Here is an 18703-nt window from a genome sequence, read left to right as displayed (position 1 = left end):
TTCTAATTAAAGAAATAACCAAACCCAACTCTTTCTAATTATGTCTTTAAGAAAAATTCATTCATAAAACCTTAGCAATGCACCTTAGGAAAAAAACTTTCCTCCTATGGTTTACTAACCCAAATTAATTAATTAATAAGAAAAAAACATTTTGGGTGCTCATTTAGCTTAACCCACGTCCTGTTAATCAAAATCTAAAATATTAGGAAAAAGTTTATTCTAGGATCGTTCCATATATACTCTTCCGGATTTAAATATAAAAATTCTCACAATTGCTGGGCGTTATTGCCGCATGGCTAGGGCCGCTCAGGCGAGCCCGATCACCATATCTCTTTTGGTAACGATGGTGGCAACAGCAGCCTCCGTGGACACGGAGGATGCCATCCTCCTCTTCAAGTTCAAGGAGGCCATCAAAGAGGATCCCACGAGGGCATTCAACTCATGGAGGCTAAACTCCCCCGCCCGCCCATGCGACTGGGAGGGCGTCCAATGCGATGTGAGCGTCCTCAAAACAGGGGTACCCGTGGTCAGAGCTGTCTCCCTCCCCAACAGAAACATCTTGGGCACCCTCTGGAAAGAATTGGGCAGATTAAGGTTTCTCAGAACACTCAACTTGACAGGAAACAGGTTTCAAGGGCAACTGCCCAGCTATATTGGTGATGCCATTGTTATTGAGACTTTGGATCTGAGTAATAATGCCTTCACTGGAAGCCTTCCTGCCTTCCAGAAGCTTACCTACTTGAAAACCCTCATACTTTCTAATAACCAGTTTGAAGGCGACTTCCCTGGCACTTCTTGTGACGGGGATGCCCTTAGAATCATTGACATGAGCAACAACCTAATGAGGGGTATGCATATATTTACATCTTGTTTCACATTATCATCGGGTTTGTTTTACATGCATCTTCATTGACATGACATGCTGAGATGACTCTGTGTACATCTTCCTTTACATTGTGTTGGCACCATCGACATGAGTGACATCATGATGAGAGGTATGATATATGTTCACCTTCCTTCATACTATTTTCAATGCTTCCCCATTCACATGACACGATGAGAGGTATGTTTATACATCTTCCTTTACATTGTGTTGGAACCATTGACATAGCAACAACAAGGTGAGAGGCATGTATGTATGTCTTCCTTCATATTATCGTCGGTTTGTTTTTAATGCATCCCCATTGACATGATGCATAGGCTCCAGCTATAATTATTTCAAATTCAGCCACAGCCAATGGAGGAGAAGAAACCCCTGATCTGAAATATCTTGGTTTGCCTCACCCTCTCGGCCTCTTGACACTGCTCTCATATTCCCTTGGGAGCATGCCATTCTGAGCCTGCACAATTATATGGCTCTTCGTGGTTCTTCTCCGAGCTTCTACACACGACCAAATTGAGGGGGGATTCATGACCACATCGTTGGCATGAGTCTACAATTCCTAGAGAGTGGGTAGAGCTGGTCCCCCTCTTGCCACCCTCAGCAGCCACCTTTTTTGTGGGAGACATTCCATCGTGAGTTATTTGTCTACACAATGATTTGCTTTCAATGGTCTTAATGTAGGCTTGGCTTTTTCCAACACAGGAGGCTACTATTGAGGAATTTTATGTTCAATTGAGCCATTTTCAGCTATGAAAGTGTGGCTTCATTCCAAGTAGTTATTATGGCCTACTCAGGGCATGCCATGGCATAATCTTGTCAATGTCTTGCAAGCTTGTTGTTAGAGGATTTCTTCCTGGCACTGAGCCTTGGAAGGACTTTCTTCTGTAGCAGATTATGAGGTGCATCCTGATTAGGGGAGTGAGAGTGCACAGAGCGGAAGCAAATAAGCACTAGAGTGTGCTGAGTAGACAGTGCAAGAGAGAGAGAGATATGGAGCAACTATGCTGAATATACTGACCCAAGAAAGAGACATAAGTAGTCTCAAAAGTGAGGGAGCAAAAGATAGACTAGGCAAGATGAAAAAGTGAGAGGCCAACCCACCTATTTATCGGTGGGGAGAGCTGGCTGACTGGAACTGTAGAAGCTGGCCGACTGGACAACTGAAGCTTGCCGACTGGGAAAAAGGCATCCAAGCTGGGGAAAATCCTAGAAAAATATATAAAATAAGGGTGGCCAGCCCACAATCAAGGGCCATGCAAAAGGGACCAAAAGGACACCAGACATGGGCAGAAACTGGGGATGAATGTGCTAACACCCCCTCTCAGCAGCACCAGATGCTGAACAAACTCTGCGAGAAGCCGAAGAAGTCGTCCTCTGTCAAAGACAAAAGAATGCAGCAACAACAGGTACCAGGAAAACTCCACAAGCAATCTCCACAGCAACTCAGCTACTACAAAAGCAACAGAACAAGTTGCCAGGTACACTGCTTCTCTAGAAGAAAACAACCATGTAGGTTGCGTCGTGTTGCTCCAAATATCGGTGCCAAACCCAAATGTAAACACAGTGCCACAGAAATCCCTAGAAGCCTGGTGCTCCAAGAAGATAATACCCTCAAAGGAAATAGAGTCCATTTGCTCCAACTCTGTACCAAGAGTAGCCAAATGTTGTACAATAGCATCCTCCTCGAAGGTCGGCATCGCCAGGTGTAAGAACTCAACTGCCCCCTCTGAAAACTGATGTTGGGACTCCAGAAGCCCAACCAAATCCAAATCCCAATCCTTTGCCCTGGAAGTACCACTGTGCCCTAGGCACGGTCACGGATACACCTGACCACAATCCAGAATCCTCGCACAGAGTAAGGAAAACAGGAACGTTCACAGTAGTGGTAACTGAAGTAGTAGTAGCCTCCTCAATAGCATCACACAGCATAGAAGCAGGCTTCTCCATAGAAGGCAAAGGGACCAGCAACACATCCTGGTCATTAGTTGACGAAGAAAGAGTCGGAGGCGAAGCAATAGGAGACAAATCCCCCTTAGAAGCTGTGAGCAAAGATAGCCTATTGTCTTCCTCAAAAACATTACCAGAGATATCATCTTGGCAAGGAGAAGTATGCACAGAAACTGAAGGCAAGGCAATAGGAGAAACAAACTCCTCAGATGCAGTGAGCAAAACTAGCCCACTATCCTTCGCTGTAGGAACATCTCCAAAAGAAGTATCCATAAGATCACGCTGCATAGCACCCAGAAGCAGAAACCATCTGCCGATCACTGGCATCACCATACAGGTCACAAAGCAACTGCCACACATAGAAAGTAGACGCATCATTAGGAGCATATATGAAGTGTCGAAGAACCGCATCCTGACAATTCAGGAGGAGAAAGCCATAGATCTGTCCGTTAGTCTTCCTCCACCGACACACATCCTCCGTAGAGGCAAGGTCCGGCAAGCATTGATTCTTGTACGAGAGAAACTCCATCAAACCATACTCCCTGAGAATAGAAGTAACCTGCAACTTCCATGACTGAAAGTTACCACCATCCAACTTGTCTGTCTCATCTAGTAAATAACAAGAAAGTGGTATGGGAGCCAAATTTGAAGCTGTCATCATTGATCCAATCAATAGGACCAAACCTCATAAGATAAAGAACTGTCCAAATCAAAAAACGCTGATGTAGGTCTCTTCTTCCCACCAAAACGCAGCCCTAAGAGGCTGGACAGCACCCAAAAATCCTCTTGTAGGAAAAAACACAGAAGCTTCTGTCGATTGCACCTCCAACCTTGAGGCTACCACAAGAGGGAAGCAAAAAATGCAGATTTGATATAGAGAGAAAAGGCAGCCACACAGGGCTTGGGAATATGCTGAAAGAGGGTGCAAGAGGGAAAGGCATCAACAAGGACTGTAGCTTGGGCTCTCCTCAAGAAAAAAAAAAAAAAAACGCAGGTGGAAGGAAGAACCACCTTGCCATAGACTATCTCAAACGGAGCCTTATTCGTTGAAGAATGCACACATTTGGAAGGCTAGGTGCACTGGGGCCATGGAGGACACTTTGGTTTATGCTACACTGTGCATTTGTAGGATCTGGTATGACATTATCCACATGCTCATGGCTACTTGAGCTAGGATTCATGGATCTTCGAGGGCTGCACAAAGAGAATGTGGCCAGTTCGTGAGAGTGGGACCATGGCGTGTTTTTCACTACCTCTCATATTGGACCTTGTTGGCAGCGGTTGAGATTTCCCCCTTGCTTGATCTGAAATCTCCTTTCTTGTAAATTTTTTTCATACTTAATAGAAGTCTCTTTTCCGGAAAAAAAAGATTGAGTGGGGCTTGTGACCACATGCTTACCATTGTGTTCTTTGACAAGGCAAGAGATACAACAGAAGACTAAATTGAAGGGGGCTTGGTTTCTCATTATTGAGTTGCTATTCTTAGAGAGTGGAGCTGATTCTCTTCACCCTGGCATATTTTGTTGTGGGTGATTGGTCTCCATGATGAATTGCTCCCCACGGTCTTCATTATGGGCCTAGATGGTGAGCATTTTCCTGCTTAGGAGGCTCCTGTTTAGGACCTTTGTGCCTTGGTTGAGAAAGTGAATTTTAGCTTTGATGGCATGGTCACAACCTCAATAGGCAGCCGAAGTGGATGGTTCAGGGTGTGTTAGAACAGGTTCTTGTATAGTTTTGAGGACAGCTTCAGAAGAGCTACTGCCCATGCAAGGTGTCACTCTATGCCTATGGTGACAGCTCACCGTGGCCTTGCATTACGAGGATGGATTCGGCCTGGGGTTGCGTGTGGTCCGACCATATCGTGGGATCTTTCTACAGCTAGGGACTTGAGATAGGAGACGAGTAGCCTCACAGCTTGGCACATTTGGTGGTGTGATCGATGCAGGGAGGCCTTGGAGGGATGTGGCACCCTTGTGGAGGTACGAAGCACCATATGGGCAGATTTCATTAACACAGTCTGCAGTTGCTTGGAGCCCATTCAGGGAAATTGTCGTGCTGCTTAGGTGTACAAGGCAGCCTTTGCACTTGAAGCCAGGCTCTTTTTACTAGACGTGATTCATAATTTAGGGTTTTGACATACTGAGTTGTTTGAACTGTTAAAAGAATCAAACTGACCATGTAAAATGTATTTGGGACTGCTTTAATTGCATTAATACAGGTATGTTTTCTTCACAGGGACTATCTCAAAAGAAGTTTTCAAATGCAGTAAGCTGGAGGTCTTGAAACTTTCAGACAATGCCCTCCATGGTGATGTTCCGGCAGCTTTGGGTGAGCTTTCACGCCTAAGGGTTCTTGACCTAGGCCACAATCAATTGACAGGCGGTCTACCTGAGGCCATTGGCAAAATGGAGTATCTGACCCACCTGCTACTGAATGACAATTATTTCACAGGCTTCATCACACCTTCAATAAGTGCTGCCACCTACATGATAATGCTGGATCTTAGCAACAATCAGATTGGGAAAAGCATTCCGGAAAGCTTAGGAAGCTTGGCCTTTTTGGAGCGTCTCTCTTTATCAAACAATAAGCTTCAAGGATTTATTCCTCAGGGTATCGGGAAACTGACATCTCTTGTTTCTTTCCTGGACTTGTCACACAACATGCTCACAGGCAGCATCCCTTCTTCAATTGAGAATTTGGAGCGCCTTCAGAAAATAGATCTTTCCAATAATAGGCTATCAGGGGCTTTACCTGAAAGCTGGGGAGGTTTTTATTCCCTTAAAATATTGGATCTTTCTTCCAATCGCTTGAATGGAAGCATGCCAGCTTCCATACAAGGCCTTCCAAACATACAATACCTTAATCTTTCCCACAATGGAGTAGGTGGAGACATACCTCTTGAGATCAGCAATCTTATCACATTGTCCGTGCTGGATTTGTCGCATAACAGCTTGGCCGGACCTATTCCGGACACGTTTGGCAGCCTATCTAGCCTCACGTATTTTGATGGGTCTCACAATAAGTTGATGGGCTCTCTCCCAAGATCTCTTGAAAACCTGACATATATTGATGTTTTTGACGTGTCACAGAATGATTTATCGGGCCTTCTTTTAGATATTCCTCTTTTCCGGCGCTTTGCTGAGTCAGGGTATCTGAAGGATGAAAAGGGCCTCTGTGGTCCGGTCTTGAACATCACGTGTGCTTCTTCGCCTAACATGGTGGCAAATATAGGAAAAGAAGTCTATCAATTTCTCAAATCCAAAGAAGATCAACTTAAGTATATACCTTTATTGGTTGTGGCTTTGTTGGGGGTGGGGACCCTCCTTATCCTGGTGTCGTGCTTGCTTTTGCGGATCCTTCGGCCCAAGCTTTTCGAGGAAGCTGTAGAATGTTGTGATGTTAACTTCTCACCAATGCTACGGTGTTGTGGAAAGAAAGCAAGATTTTCTTACATGGATCTCCGCTCGGCAACTGAGCACTTCTGCAACAGGAATATCATTGGATTTGGCTCTCGATACAAGGTTTTCTGGGGGGAGCTGCCCAAACAAGAGAATGTGGCCATCAAAGTTTTGAATCGTGAGCTCTTTTGGGAAACCCGGCCTCATTTTTTGAAAGATTGCAGAATTCTCAGGAAGGTTAATCATACCAATGTGATGCAACTACTTGATTGGTGTTATAAACCTGGTTTTCTTGCTGTTGTTTATAAATACATGTCCAAGGGTAGCCTATATGATAATCTGTATGGTAAAACTCAATCCACTTCTCTAAGCTGGGCGGAGCGGCTGGGGATTTCTGTCGATGTTGCTCTTGGCCTTGCTTTTTTGCATCGTTGGGGAAAGCAGAAGCGGTTTGTGTTTTGCCAACTCTGCCCCAGCAATATCCTTCTGGATGAAAACTGTAGAGCTAAGGTTGCTGGTTTGCAAGTTGTAAGACAATCTGACACAGTTGTTGTGGCAGAGGGTATCCTAAACAAAAAGGCCAACAACCGACCAGATCCGAGGGATTTTGTTAACTATTTAGCACCAGGTGAGCTGAGCGACTTTCTCTCACTATGCTAACTTTTTCTTGACTTTTTGTAGTTGTTGATCTTTTTTTATTTGTAAGACAGTGTCCTTATATCTTATAGATCCAAGTGGTACGCATGATCTCATCAAGGCCAAGAATGAGCCTGTTAAAAGCTTTCCACTAGATGTCACTTTCTGCATGAGGCACCATCTCGCAGATGATTGCGCTATGTGTAGTATGAGAATTGGCTGTGAGAAAAGAAAGAAAGATATATTAAGCGTCTACTAAAGACCCAATGGGCCTATGAGACCAAAGTGGTACAATAATGTCCATGGCATATCTCATCGTGGAATGGAAAATAAAACAGAATGAAATCATAAATATAGCTATCTCATTGGGGTGATACAAAACTGTCCATGGAAACTCGTCATGGAATACTAAGAACATAAAAACATGGGAGCAACATCAGCTCCGAGTAGATGGTATACCACTCTCCAAAATGTCAAGCATGGGGTCGATGAGTATGGCTGAGAGGTCTCCCTCAGCTATGTCACGTGGAAAGGTAGCTCGATGGCGGTGGAGCATGTCTTGGATATGGAACTGATGAGGTGATTGTGGCCGACGGGGGAGTCGAGGGCGTCGGGCACGTTGGAGTGCAGAGGTTCGGTCCGAGGTAACTCCTCTCGGGCGGGGTAGGTCCAGAGCAGCTCGTGGAGGGTCCACAAGATCCACTATGTCGGTGTTCTCCACCTCCTGGGTTCGGAAGAAACTGGTGATGGTTGGCTGCCGAGGGAGGGGGCGGGGTGCCTGGGGCGTGTCTCAAGAAGGTGTCCTTGTGTCTGCGGAGCTCAAGCAGGAAGAGGCCTAGGCAACGTTGGTCCTGGAAGTCAATGATCCTGGAGAGTGGACCGAATCCCTCACGAATAGACAGTGAAACCTCTTGCGGATCTCATAGTATACTGGGTAGCGGCATATGTAATGCTCCTCCGTCTCAACCTCTGTGTGGCATAGTCGGCAGATCCTCTCCTCTCTGGGTGTCCGTACGAGCTTCCCGGCTCTGAAGATGCGCTCAGCTCTACCTGTCTAAGGGGAGTCCAAACTGTACTGAAGGGGGGGTAGGCGGTCCATGCAGAGCCCATATACTGAGAACCAAGTGGAAACTAGTGCATACCATACTCCAGAGTGCCCCTCAAGTGCTAGCTGTCTGGAGGACTCCAGGGCAAGCCTCGGGTACCTGTGGGGATCCATGTGACTGATGCGATGAAGGTACGTGACTGTCTGGAAGAGTGCCTCCACTACCATCGAGGTTGCAACAAACTCTACCTGGATAATCTGGTGTGGGGCTGATGGTTTGCTGTGGATCATACGGGAGAACATCATGACATGGGGGCCAGCCCTTCGTCCTGGGCTCCTGGAAATGTGCCTGGAAGCATTGCCGCTCAAGTAGGCTCAAGGCTGCATATCCTTGCGTCACTCTAGCATGTGCTGCGGGAAGCATGGTAAAGCGTGGGCCACTGAAAGTGAGACCAAGGTAGACATAGGATGAGACAATCTCCACGAGATCCCCTCTCTATGTGAAGCTCAATATGGATGTGACGGGGTGAGAGGTATTGAAGACCATTACCTTGGTTTTACCAAGGTTAACACAGAGGTCCTGTTGAGTGCAAAAGTCATGTAAGGCATCCAACTGTCTCTGAAGCCCTTCAGCTGAGTCTGAGAGGAGGACGATGTCATCTGCATAAAGTAGTATGGGGATCAATATGCCTGCCAGTGTGGGACCAGCCCCGCCTAATCCATCAATGAAGCTCGAGATCTCATCAATGTAGAGGCCGAAAAGAATGGGTGATAGAGGGTAGCTCTGTTTCACCCCAATGGTGCTGGAAATCTCCTGTGATGTACCTCTTGGGGCTCTTACTCGTTCGGTGACGGACTCATAGAGGGCGATGATGCTCCAAACCATGTCAGATGGGACTCCGATCTCCTGTAGACGGTGTAAGAGGCGGGCTTGGGGTACAGTATCAAAAGCTTTGCGGAAATCCACAAAGCACCAGTAAATCCTCTGGTGTCATGCTCTACCCTCCTCGATGATGGCACGGAGGGTGAAGATGTGTTCAAGGGTAGAGTAGCTCCTCCGAAAGCCAACCTATCCTGAGGCTCTGCATCCCTGGCTCTTTGCAAATGAACTGAGCTCTGCCTCTAGCACTGATCCATAGAGTTTGGCCAATGTGTGGCCAATCATGATCGTCTTGTAGTTATTAGGATCAAGTGGATCTCTGGCTTTGAGGATGGGGACCAAGAGGGTGGAAATCCTTCACAAAGGGCTCTATTGAACATGTAGGCTAGTAGGGGCACTAGGGTATCATGGGCATGCGAGATGTACTCGGCAGTGAGTCCCTCATGATCTTGGGCTCGCCCATTGTGTAGTCTACGAATGGCCTTGAGGACCATGCCCTTTGTGAAGAAGGTGGAGGTGGTGGGGGTAGGGGTGGCTGATGGGGGATATGATAGAGGGAGCGTGCATAAGGAGTGCCATGTGTCTGGGCAGGTGATAGGTGTGGGAGGGCGATGTTCTCGGAGTTTCCTCCATGCCTCTTTGCAGTTCGGCCCTGAGAAAAGTCGGTATAACTCATCCTCTTTTCGAGCATAGAACTCCCGTTTCTTGCGTTGGGTGAGCCATTGAGAAATCCGTTGCGCTTGGTGCTTCGTGATTTGCCCAATCCGTACCTCATGCTTAAGACGAGAGCGTGTGGCCCGACATTCGTCATCATACCAACAGTTTTGGGGCATGGAACCGCAAGGTGGCTTGGCGGTAGACCGCCGCGTGCAGATGAAAGAAGTTGTGGGGGATGTGTGGAGTATGGTGGTGAGTTGTGTTGTGAGGGTGGATCGGGGGACAGTAGGTTCCACATCCTGGAGTTGGCGGTAGATGTGGTTGGAGTAAACAAGGTCAAGCTCGTGATCAAAGAGGCCGTGAGTGTAATGTGAGATGGGGGGAGGTGGTGGAGGGACGGGTGGTGTGCAGGTAAGAGTGAAAGAGAGGTAGGCATGGTCAGCTTCAAAAGGGGGTGGCGGAATGGAGAAGTCGTGTCAAATCCCCACGGATCTTCCCTCGTGATCGATCTTGGTTCGAAACTCGAATCCTGCAAACAAACGAACAAACAAACAACGAAGGGGGTGCAGGCCTGACTCACCTCCCAACCACGACAGCCGTGGGCAAGCCCACAGTCTTGGCTGTCCCAACCGAGCCACGAGCTGAGCTAACTTGGTTGATGTACCGACCAATCTCCTCCTCGCGACGTCCCATACCGCCACGAAGCTGCCCACACGGGCCTCGAGATTGCTGCCGGCCTCGGCTGCATAAAGCAGGTGCACGTCTGCACTAGATCCAGGCTCCAAGACCATAGAGCTCTCACAAACTCGCCAGACTCTCTGTCATCCAATAACTAACCTTGGCCACCCTTTTATAGGCTCTTGGCCGGTCATCGGGCGTCCACACTTGGCCGCCCGCCCGTCCATACTTGGGTGCCCGCCCGTTAGTATATCCCTAACTCAGCTCGTCAACCAGCCTGCCCAGTTCCAAGCTTCCCCAAGCCTCGAAACTAGTCTTGCATGCGTATAGCACACGGTAGATACCCACTGTGCACATGACATACTTCCCTTCCTTTAAGAGCTCACTCCTGAGCTCACTAAAAAGCCAGGATAATCTCTCTGAAGAGCAGTCAATGTCTCCCATGTAGCGTCCTCCTCAACACGATCCTTCCACTTGATCTTGTATTCCGTGATAAGCGTATGACGCAATCTTCGTTTACGAAAGCCAAGAATCTTTTCAGGTTCGTGCGGAACAAATGTCATGTCCTGGACATCTATAATTTCTTGAGGAGTAACTAACTGATCTGCTCCACCCAGTACTTCCTTAAGTCTACTGACATGAAATACAGGATGAACTTTCATATGAGAAGGCAAATCCAATTCATATGCAACTGAACCAATCCGTCGTGTAACACGAAATGGTCCACAGTATCTAGGGGATAATTTCGGAGATCTACCTGTCCGTAAAGTCTCGGAATCTTTCGGAACTCGCAAATACACCATCGTTCCTTCAGAAAACTCTCTAGGTGAACGATGTCTATTAGAATAAAACCTGTCTCGGTCTTGAGCACTTCTAATAGATTCCTTTGCAACTTGTAACATTTCTTGCATATCTTGCAAAAAATTACGTGCTGCATCATGCTGAAGTCCTGAGAATCCTACTGTAACAGGTGATCTAGGTTGAAAACCATACATAAGCATGAAAGGACTAAATCCTGTACTCGTATGCTTAGTACTGTTATATGCAAATTCTAACATAGGAAGATAATCCTCCCATGAACTCTGTCTTTTGGATACATATGCTCGAAGCATATCCTCCAAAATCTGATTCACTCTTTCAGTCTGGCCATCAGATTGAGGATGATCAGAGGAACTCAAATTCAAAGTTGTTTCCAACTTCTCAAAAACAAGTTTCCAAAAGTCACTCGTAAACTTAGAGTCCCTATCATTGACTATGTCCTGCGGTAACCCGTACAGTCTAAACAATTGCTCGATAAACTGCCGAGCTAATTGCGTAGCTGTAATATTCTTCCGGGTCGGTAAAAATCTAGCCATTTTTGTCAAGCGATCTACCACAACCCAAATAGAATCATGGCCTTGATGTGTTCTTGGCAATCCGGTAATAAAATCCATGGAAATACTTTCCCATTTATTACCTGGGATTTGCAAAGGATGCAACAACCCAGCCTGTCTAAAGCGTTCAGCTTTATTTGCCTGACAAATCTGACACTTGAGAACATAATCTTCTACATACCCTTTCATCTTCGGCCAATAAAAAGTGTGTTTCACTAATGATAGCGTCCTGTGTACCCCAGGGTGTCCATCAGAAGGGGCGTCGTGACACTCCCTCAGAATCTTGGACCTAATGTCCGGGATCTGTGGTACACAAATTTTGTCATTACGGAATAGTAAACCATTCCGAATCATCCACTGACCTCCTGCAGCCTGAATGGTAGACTGCGCAGTCACCGAGTCTTGGTCAATCAATGAGCTCCCGTCCTGGATCTTCTGCCAAAATGGACCAAAATAACTATCAGTCGTGCAAAGCCCTCTCAATGACTGAAATAAGTCAGTAGAAATCTCGGTGAACGACAAAGTATTCACCTCTCTAATCCGACTAAGCGCATCTGCAATATTATTCATGGACCCTTTCCAATAACGGATCTCAAAATCAAAATCTTGCATTAACTCTGCCCAACGAGCTTTCCTACCTCTCAAATCATCCGCATCACACACATACTTGATTGACTGATGATCAGTCAATACCACAAACTTGGAGCCATATAAATAATGTCTCCAAACCTTGAGAGCATGAATCACAGCATAAAGCTCCTTCTCAAGGGTTGGCCAACGAGATTGAGTGTCGTCTAGCTTTTTACTTTCAAAAGCAACCGGTCTACCATCTTGAAATAAAGCAGCCCCGATAGCATAGTCACTGGCATCAGTTTCAAGAACATAAGGCCGACTAGGATCAGGCAATGCTAAGATAGGTGCTTCCTTGACTTTATCTTTCAAAAGTCTGAAGGCCATATCCAAATCGTTATTCCAAGTGATAGGCTGATTGGACTTACGTCCACGACCTTTCAATAAGTCGGTCATCGGTAGTGTGAGCTGAGAGTACTCCCGTACAGATTTCCGAAGAAAAACAACAAAACCGAGAAAAGAACGAAGTTGTTTCACTGTTCGTGGTATAGGCCAGTCCAAAACCTTCTGAACTCGGTCATAGTCAATGCTCAATCCATCTCTAGTGATCTCGTGTCCCAAGTAAATGATGTCGGTCATAAAGAACTCACATTTACTCAATTTAGCATATAATCGATTCTGTCTCAAAATAGATAAGACAATCATGAGGTGTCTGACATGATCCTCAAGAGTACGACTATAAATCAAAATATCATCCAGGAACACCACCACAAATTTTCCCAAATGTTCACGAAAAAGATCGTTCATCATTTGCTGGAAAGTGGCTGGAGCATTGGTTAACCCAAAAGGTAATACGAGAAACTCGTAATGGCCATACCTAGTCCGAAAGGCGGTTCTTTCGACATGCCTTTCATGAATACGTATCTGGTGATAGCCAGTGCGTAAATCTATCTTCGTGAAATATTGCGCTCCTGCTAACCGGTCAATTAGGTCATCTGATCTAGGGAGAGGATAACGGTTCTTAATTGTCAGCTTGTTCAATCTCTTGTAATCGATACACATTCTCCAAGTATTGTCCTTCTTTCTCCTAAGCAACACAGGTGCACCCCAAGGTGATTTACTTGGACGGATCTGGCCCATCCTCAAATAATCTTCGAGTTGTTTAGCCAACTCATCTTCCTCAGCTTGGCTCATCCTATAAGGTGGAATACTCACAGGATGAGCACCAGGGATCAAGTCAATACGATGATCTACTGCCCGTTCAGGTGGTAAACCCAATGGCACAAACTCGTCAAAAAGATCGGCATCAGTGCCTTCCGTAGCCGGCGAGCCTTCGCGTTCCACGAGGGGCACCAACTCGGATTCTTGGGTCGACATCGTGAAGAGGGTGAATGGGAGAGAAAGAAATTAGGGTTAGAGTTCATGTGTGGGAGACATACACAGAGACACAAGGGGGAGAGAGAGAGAGAGAGAGAGAGTTGTGGGGATAAGTCAACTCATGGGAATATGAGTGTGTGACTCCCCTATCACACATGTATATTGCACTTGTACACATAGTGCACTTAGTACATTAAAAGTACTAAGTGTACTATGTACTATAACTTATGGGCTTGTACACACTATAAGGGTGGGCATAATGCCTTTACCCCAACAACCTCCCACTTAAAGGCAAAGTGCCCTTAAGTAAAGGAAAAGAAAAAATCAGCATGTACATGATAATATACAAGGCCATATCAAGGCTGAAACTGGCCTCATCCAATGCCCATCAAGTGTTTGCAATGAGCAAACCGCTCCGGAGGCAAACTCTTTGTCAACAGATCAGCCGGGTTGTCATCCGTATGAATCTTAACAAGCTGAATTTGCTTGTTCTCTATCACCTCTCTGATGAAGTGATACTTCACATCCACATGCTTCGTCTTTGCATGAAAGACAAGGTTCTTTGCCAACTGGATGGCACTCTGACTGTCACAATGCAATAATGGAATATCCCCTGTATAGCCCAAATCAACCACTAACCGAGATAGCCATAATGCCTCCTTGCAAGCCTCTGTGGCTGCAATATACTCGGCCTCTGTAGTAGATAAGGCAGTGCACTTCTGCATCCTGGATATCCATGACACAGCACCTCCTGTGAATGTAAACACATAACCGGTAGTAGACTTCCGGTTATCTGGATGACCGGCATAATCCGAATCCGTGTAACCATGCACTAATGCATCCTGTTTGCCAAAGCAAATGCACATATCCTGTGTGCCCTTCAGGTATCTCATGACACCTTTCACTGCTTCCCAATGCTTCTTGCCAGGGTTGGCCATATATCTACTAACCACTCCCACTGCAAATGCAATGTCCGGCCTAGTAGCAACCATGGCATACATGAGACTACCACAAGCTGAAGCATACAGAATCTTGGCCATATCAGCCCTGCCACTATCTGACTGTGGGCTGTCCATAGCACTGAGTTTCACATATGGAGGCAAAGGAGTACTAGTCTTCTTCCCCCCGTCCATATTGAACCTCTGCAAAACTTTGCCAATGTATTCCTTCTGAGACAAATACAACACATGCTGATTTCTGTCCCGAAGTATCCGCATACCCAAAATGTGATTTGCATCACCCAAATCCTTCATATCAAAGGTTTGATGCAGCCTCTGCTTCAAGGCATCCATCTCCTTACGAGATTTCCCGGCAATCAACATATCATCAACATACAAGATGAGGATCAATAGACTGCCATCCAAAGCTTTCTTGGTGTATAAGCAGTGATCTATGTCACTTCTCCTGAATTTCTGGGATTTCATGAATGTATCAAATTTATGATACCATTCCCTTGGTGCCTGTTTGAGTTCATAAAGACTCTTTTTCAGCTTGCATACAAGATTCTCCTTTCCACTTTCTGCATAACCCTCTGGCTGTTGCATATATATCTCCTCATGGAGATCACCGTGAAGAAAAGCAGTCTTCACATCCATCTGAATCAAATCTAGATCATCATGAGCAACCAAAGCTAATACAGCTCTAAGTGTGGTCATTTTGACCACTGGAGAGAAGATCTCATCAAAGTCCACACCATATTCCTGCTTGAAGCCCTTAGCCACTAACCTGGCTTTGTATCTTGGCTTTGCATCATGCAACTTTGAGCCTGTAAACCCACTTGCATGGCAAAACCTTCTTGCCTGTAGGCAAATGCACCAACTTCCATGTTCCATTTTTGTGCAGAGAATCCATCTCTGACTTCATGGCACGCTCCCATAGAGCCTTGTCTGCCCTCTGTAAAGCCTCCTTATAACATGAGGGCTCCCCACAGTCAGTGAGCATCAAGTAGTCAACCCCTGGAACAAACCTGTCAGGGGCTCTGGAGGGTCTAGTGGACCTCCGTACCCAATGACCATCATTTGCAGGTTGCTGTCCAGCCTGCATATCACTCATTGGTGGCTCTTGTTCCATGCCATAAGGCTGAAAAATCATGCCCGGTATCTCCTCTAACTTTGGTATATCCATAGGGATATCTTCTGCCATGTTTGGCTGTCCATTTGGACCATTTTCAGCACCATTTAAGGGCTGGTTTTGCTGCTGTAATGGCTGATTTACAGCCCTTTGTTGTTGTCCATGATGTCCATCATCATCAAAGATGACTCTGCTAGGCTCCTGTTGCCTTGCAGGCTCCTTATACATGCATGTTTCATCAAAAATGACATCATTGCTGCGTATGATCTTTCTATTCATGGGATCCCAAAGTCTATACTCCATTTCACCTCTGTCACCATATCCTAGGAATATGCATTTGTGAGACTTAGGATCAAGTTTGGTGCGCATTTCCCTGCGTATGTGCACGTACGCAACGCAACCAAACACTCTCAAGTGCTTGTATGACGGAGGCTTCCCTGTCCATACTTCCTCTGGCACTTTCCCACCAAGCCTCGTGTTAGGTGACCTGTTTATAAGGTGAACGGCTGTCATAACAGCTTCAGCCCAAAAACCATGAGGTAACGCAGCATGTGACAACATAGAACGGACCTTCTCCTGGATGGTCCTGTTCATCCTCTCTGCTGTCCCGTTTTGTGGAGGATCATAAGGAGTAGAGAGCTCCCTCTTGATGCCTTTAGCATCACAAAAGTCCTGAAACTGTTTGGACATATACTCTCCACCATTGTCGGAACGCAAAGCCTTCAGTGTTTTGCCAGTTTGATTCTCAACAAGAGCAACAAACTTCTCAAACACTGAGAATGTATCACTCTTCAAACGAAGAGGATAGACCCACACCTTGCGTGTGGCATCATCAATAAAAAACACAAAGTATTTTGCCCCTCCCAAAGAAAGCTGAGGCATCTCACATACATCAGTATGCACAAGCTCTAACTGAGCATCTTTCTGTCCAAGAGCTTTCTTGTGGGGGCATTGCAGTTGCCTGCCATATATACAATGCTCACAAAACTGAAAACTTGAAAACTTTAGAGAAAGCAAGTAACCCAAACGAGACAATTGCTCCATTCCTTTGACACTCATGTGTCCCAACCGGCTATGCCACATAGAGATTTCCGGCAGCTCGGTTGCATTTACATTAGCATGGTGACAAACACCTGCATGCATAAAGTAAAGAGTGTCCACCTTAGAGCCTCTGGCAACAACCAGTGAGCCCTTACTAATTTTTCACTTTCCACGACCAAATGTGGTAACATAATCAGCATCATCAAGCTGTCCAGTAGAAAGCAAGTTCTTCTTGATCTCAGGCACATGCTTGACATCATGGAGCATAAGCTGTGAGCCATCTGAAAACACAAGCCTCACATCACCTCTGCCAAGAATCTTGCATGCATGGTTATCACCCAAATAAACCACTCCTTCATTGCCAGCAGTATACCTGACAAACAAGTCTCTGCAACCTGTGACATGAAAGGAGGCACCTAAATCAATGATCCATGAGTGCATACCATGACCACCTGTAAGAAGTGAATGGGCATCAAGTGAAGACGTAAATAGGACCTCATCCTCACTGTCACATGCATGTGACACATTGATTTCTTCAATCTTGACTCCACTTTTGCCCTTTGGCTTTACATCTTTGGCTTCATCTTTGTCTTTGTCCTTGCCTTTTCCCTTTTCCTTTTGATCATTTTTCCATTTGTAGCATTGCTTTTTAATGTGTCCCTTCTTGCCACAATAATGGCATTCCAAGTCCTTTTTGGAGCGAGACTCGCTCCTTCCCCGTTCTTGGCTTTTTCCCCTTTGCTGGGATCTCCCACGTGCATTCATTGCATTGGACTTTCCAACAGAGTTGTTTTTCCTGTTCATCTCCTCTTGAAGGAGAGCACCCTCAACATCTGCATATGACAGCATAGCATTCGAATTGCTAGTGGCTGTCCTGAATGTATCCCAACTCTCTGGCAAAGTGCATAAGAGAAAAGTGGCTTTGAACTCATCGTCCATTGCCAACTTTTGATTTATAACTTGGCTGACAATACCATTAAACTCATTTAAATGGGCTGCCATAGACGCCCCTTCCTTCATCTGAAGACCTATGAGTTTCTTCAACCAATACACTTTGCTTGAGGCACTTTGCTAGGCATACAAGTCCTGCAATCTCTGCCACATTCCCCAAGCTGTCTTCTCTTCACGAATGCTGAAAAGTAAAGAGTCTGACACAGACAACATGATAGTAGATCTTGCCAGCTCATCCATATCTTCCCACTCTTCAGCAGTAAGAGAAGCGGGCTTTACACCCCTTTCTTTGATTGGCTTGTGCTGCTTCTTCTGGAGCAACACCTTATAGCACTGGGTTTGCCAAATATCATAGTTATGTGAGCCTTCAAGCTTCTTGATGTGAAGCAATGAAGAGCTCTCACCTGAGGTTGCCATAGCAATATGCAACCTGTCAATGCCTGACTCCCTGCAAAATGTGCAAACACTGCACCAAAAGCACAAAAAGTGCTCACAGTTGTTCTCCCAAGCTTTATCTCCCACTGCGGAAGCACAAATGCAACTTTTCTCCCACTGTAAGTGATGAAATCACCAAAATTTGGTTGCTGCAGATTTAGGACAGCACCTTAAATGTGCTCTGTTGCCCCTCCAAAGTACTGTACAACAGTACCAATTGCTCACAAATGATGTACCAAACCTGTACCGGCAAGTACAGCAGCTGAAATTGAACCTTTTCCTCACTCAAATCAGTGTACAGCCATGCCAAAACTTGCACAAAGCTGTGCCAAATCTGTACCAACAGGTACAGTAGCAATAAATGCTCTCCTGGCTGTCCAAATGAGTGAAAATCAGACTTTTACAGTCCCGAACACTGCATACAACAGTCCCGAACAGAAATTGGGCAAAAGCCCCTTGACTGCAAGCTGATTTTTGAGGATTCAAGGCATAAAAGTCTTGCTTGTTGCTTTGCAGAGCTCAACAAGCATAAAATCTTGAAAAGCCCCTTGATTTAAGATCAATTGCTGATCATACATGGTACATTGACGCACATGAAGGCATCCAGAGTCTTTGCGATGCTTCCCCCTGGCCACATATACATCAAATACATGAAACCCCCTTGATTTACAGGCACATTGAGTGCTTGTCAGGCATCAACACATTGCCCAAAGCATCAACTGCGAGTGCCTGCATGCAAATCAACCAAATCGGCACAAAAGC

The 18703-nt window shown here is 45.8% G+C and overlaps 1 protein-coding gene across 9 annotated transcripts in view; it reads left to right on the top strand.

The window, feature by feature from the left end:
* Positions 1-261: 261 nt before the first annotated feature.
* LOC147619888 (uncharacterized) overlaps positions 262-18703 on the top strand; it is a 32051-nt gene continuing 13609 nt past the window's right edge. For 2 of the 9 annotated variants that reach the window (XR_015270099.1, XR_015270098.1), the window contains exons 1-3: positions 262-848; positions 5066-5158; positions 5282-6856. Coding sequence is in view for 5 of the 9 variants with exons in the window: in XM_086825742.1 (XP_086681868.1) it covers positions 293-848; positions 5066-6856 (2347 nt within the window). In the remaining 4 variants the exon portion in view is untranslated. Of the gene's footprint in view, positions 996-5065; positions 6857-18703 lie in introns of all 9 variants that reach the window. The other 7 variants (XR_015270097.1, XR_015270096.1, XM_086825743.1 and 4 more) reach the window with 6 other exon arrangements.

The sequence above is a fragment of the Cibotium barometz genome, chromosome 32, assembly GCF_041138505.1.
Source record: "Cibotium barometz isolate CiBa-2024 chromosome 32, ASM4113850v1, whole genome shotgun sequence".
Taxonomy (NCBI): Eukaryota; Viridiplantae; Streptophyta; class Polypodiopsida; order Cyatheales; family Cibotiaceae; genus Cibotium; species Cibotium barometz.
The sequence above is the reverse complement of the archived record's forward strand: the minus strand, read 5'-3'. Positions and strand labels throughout refer to the sequence as shown.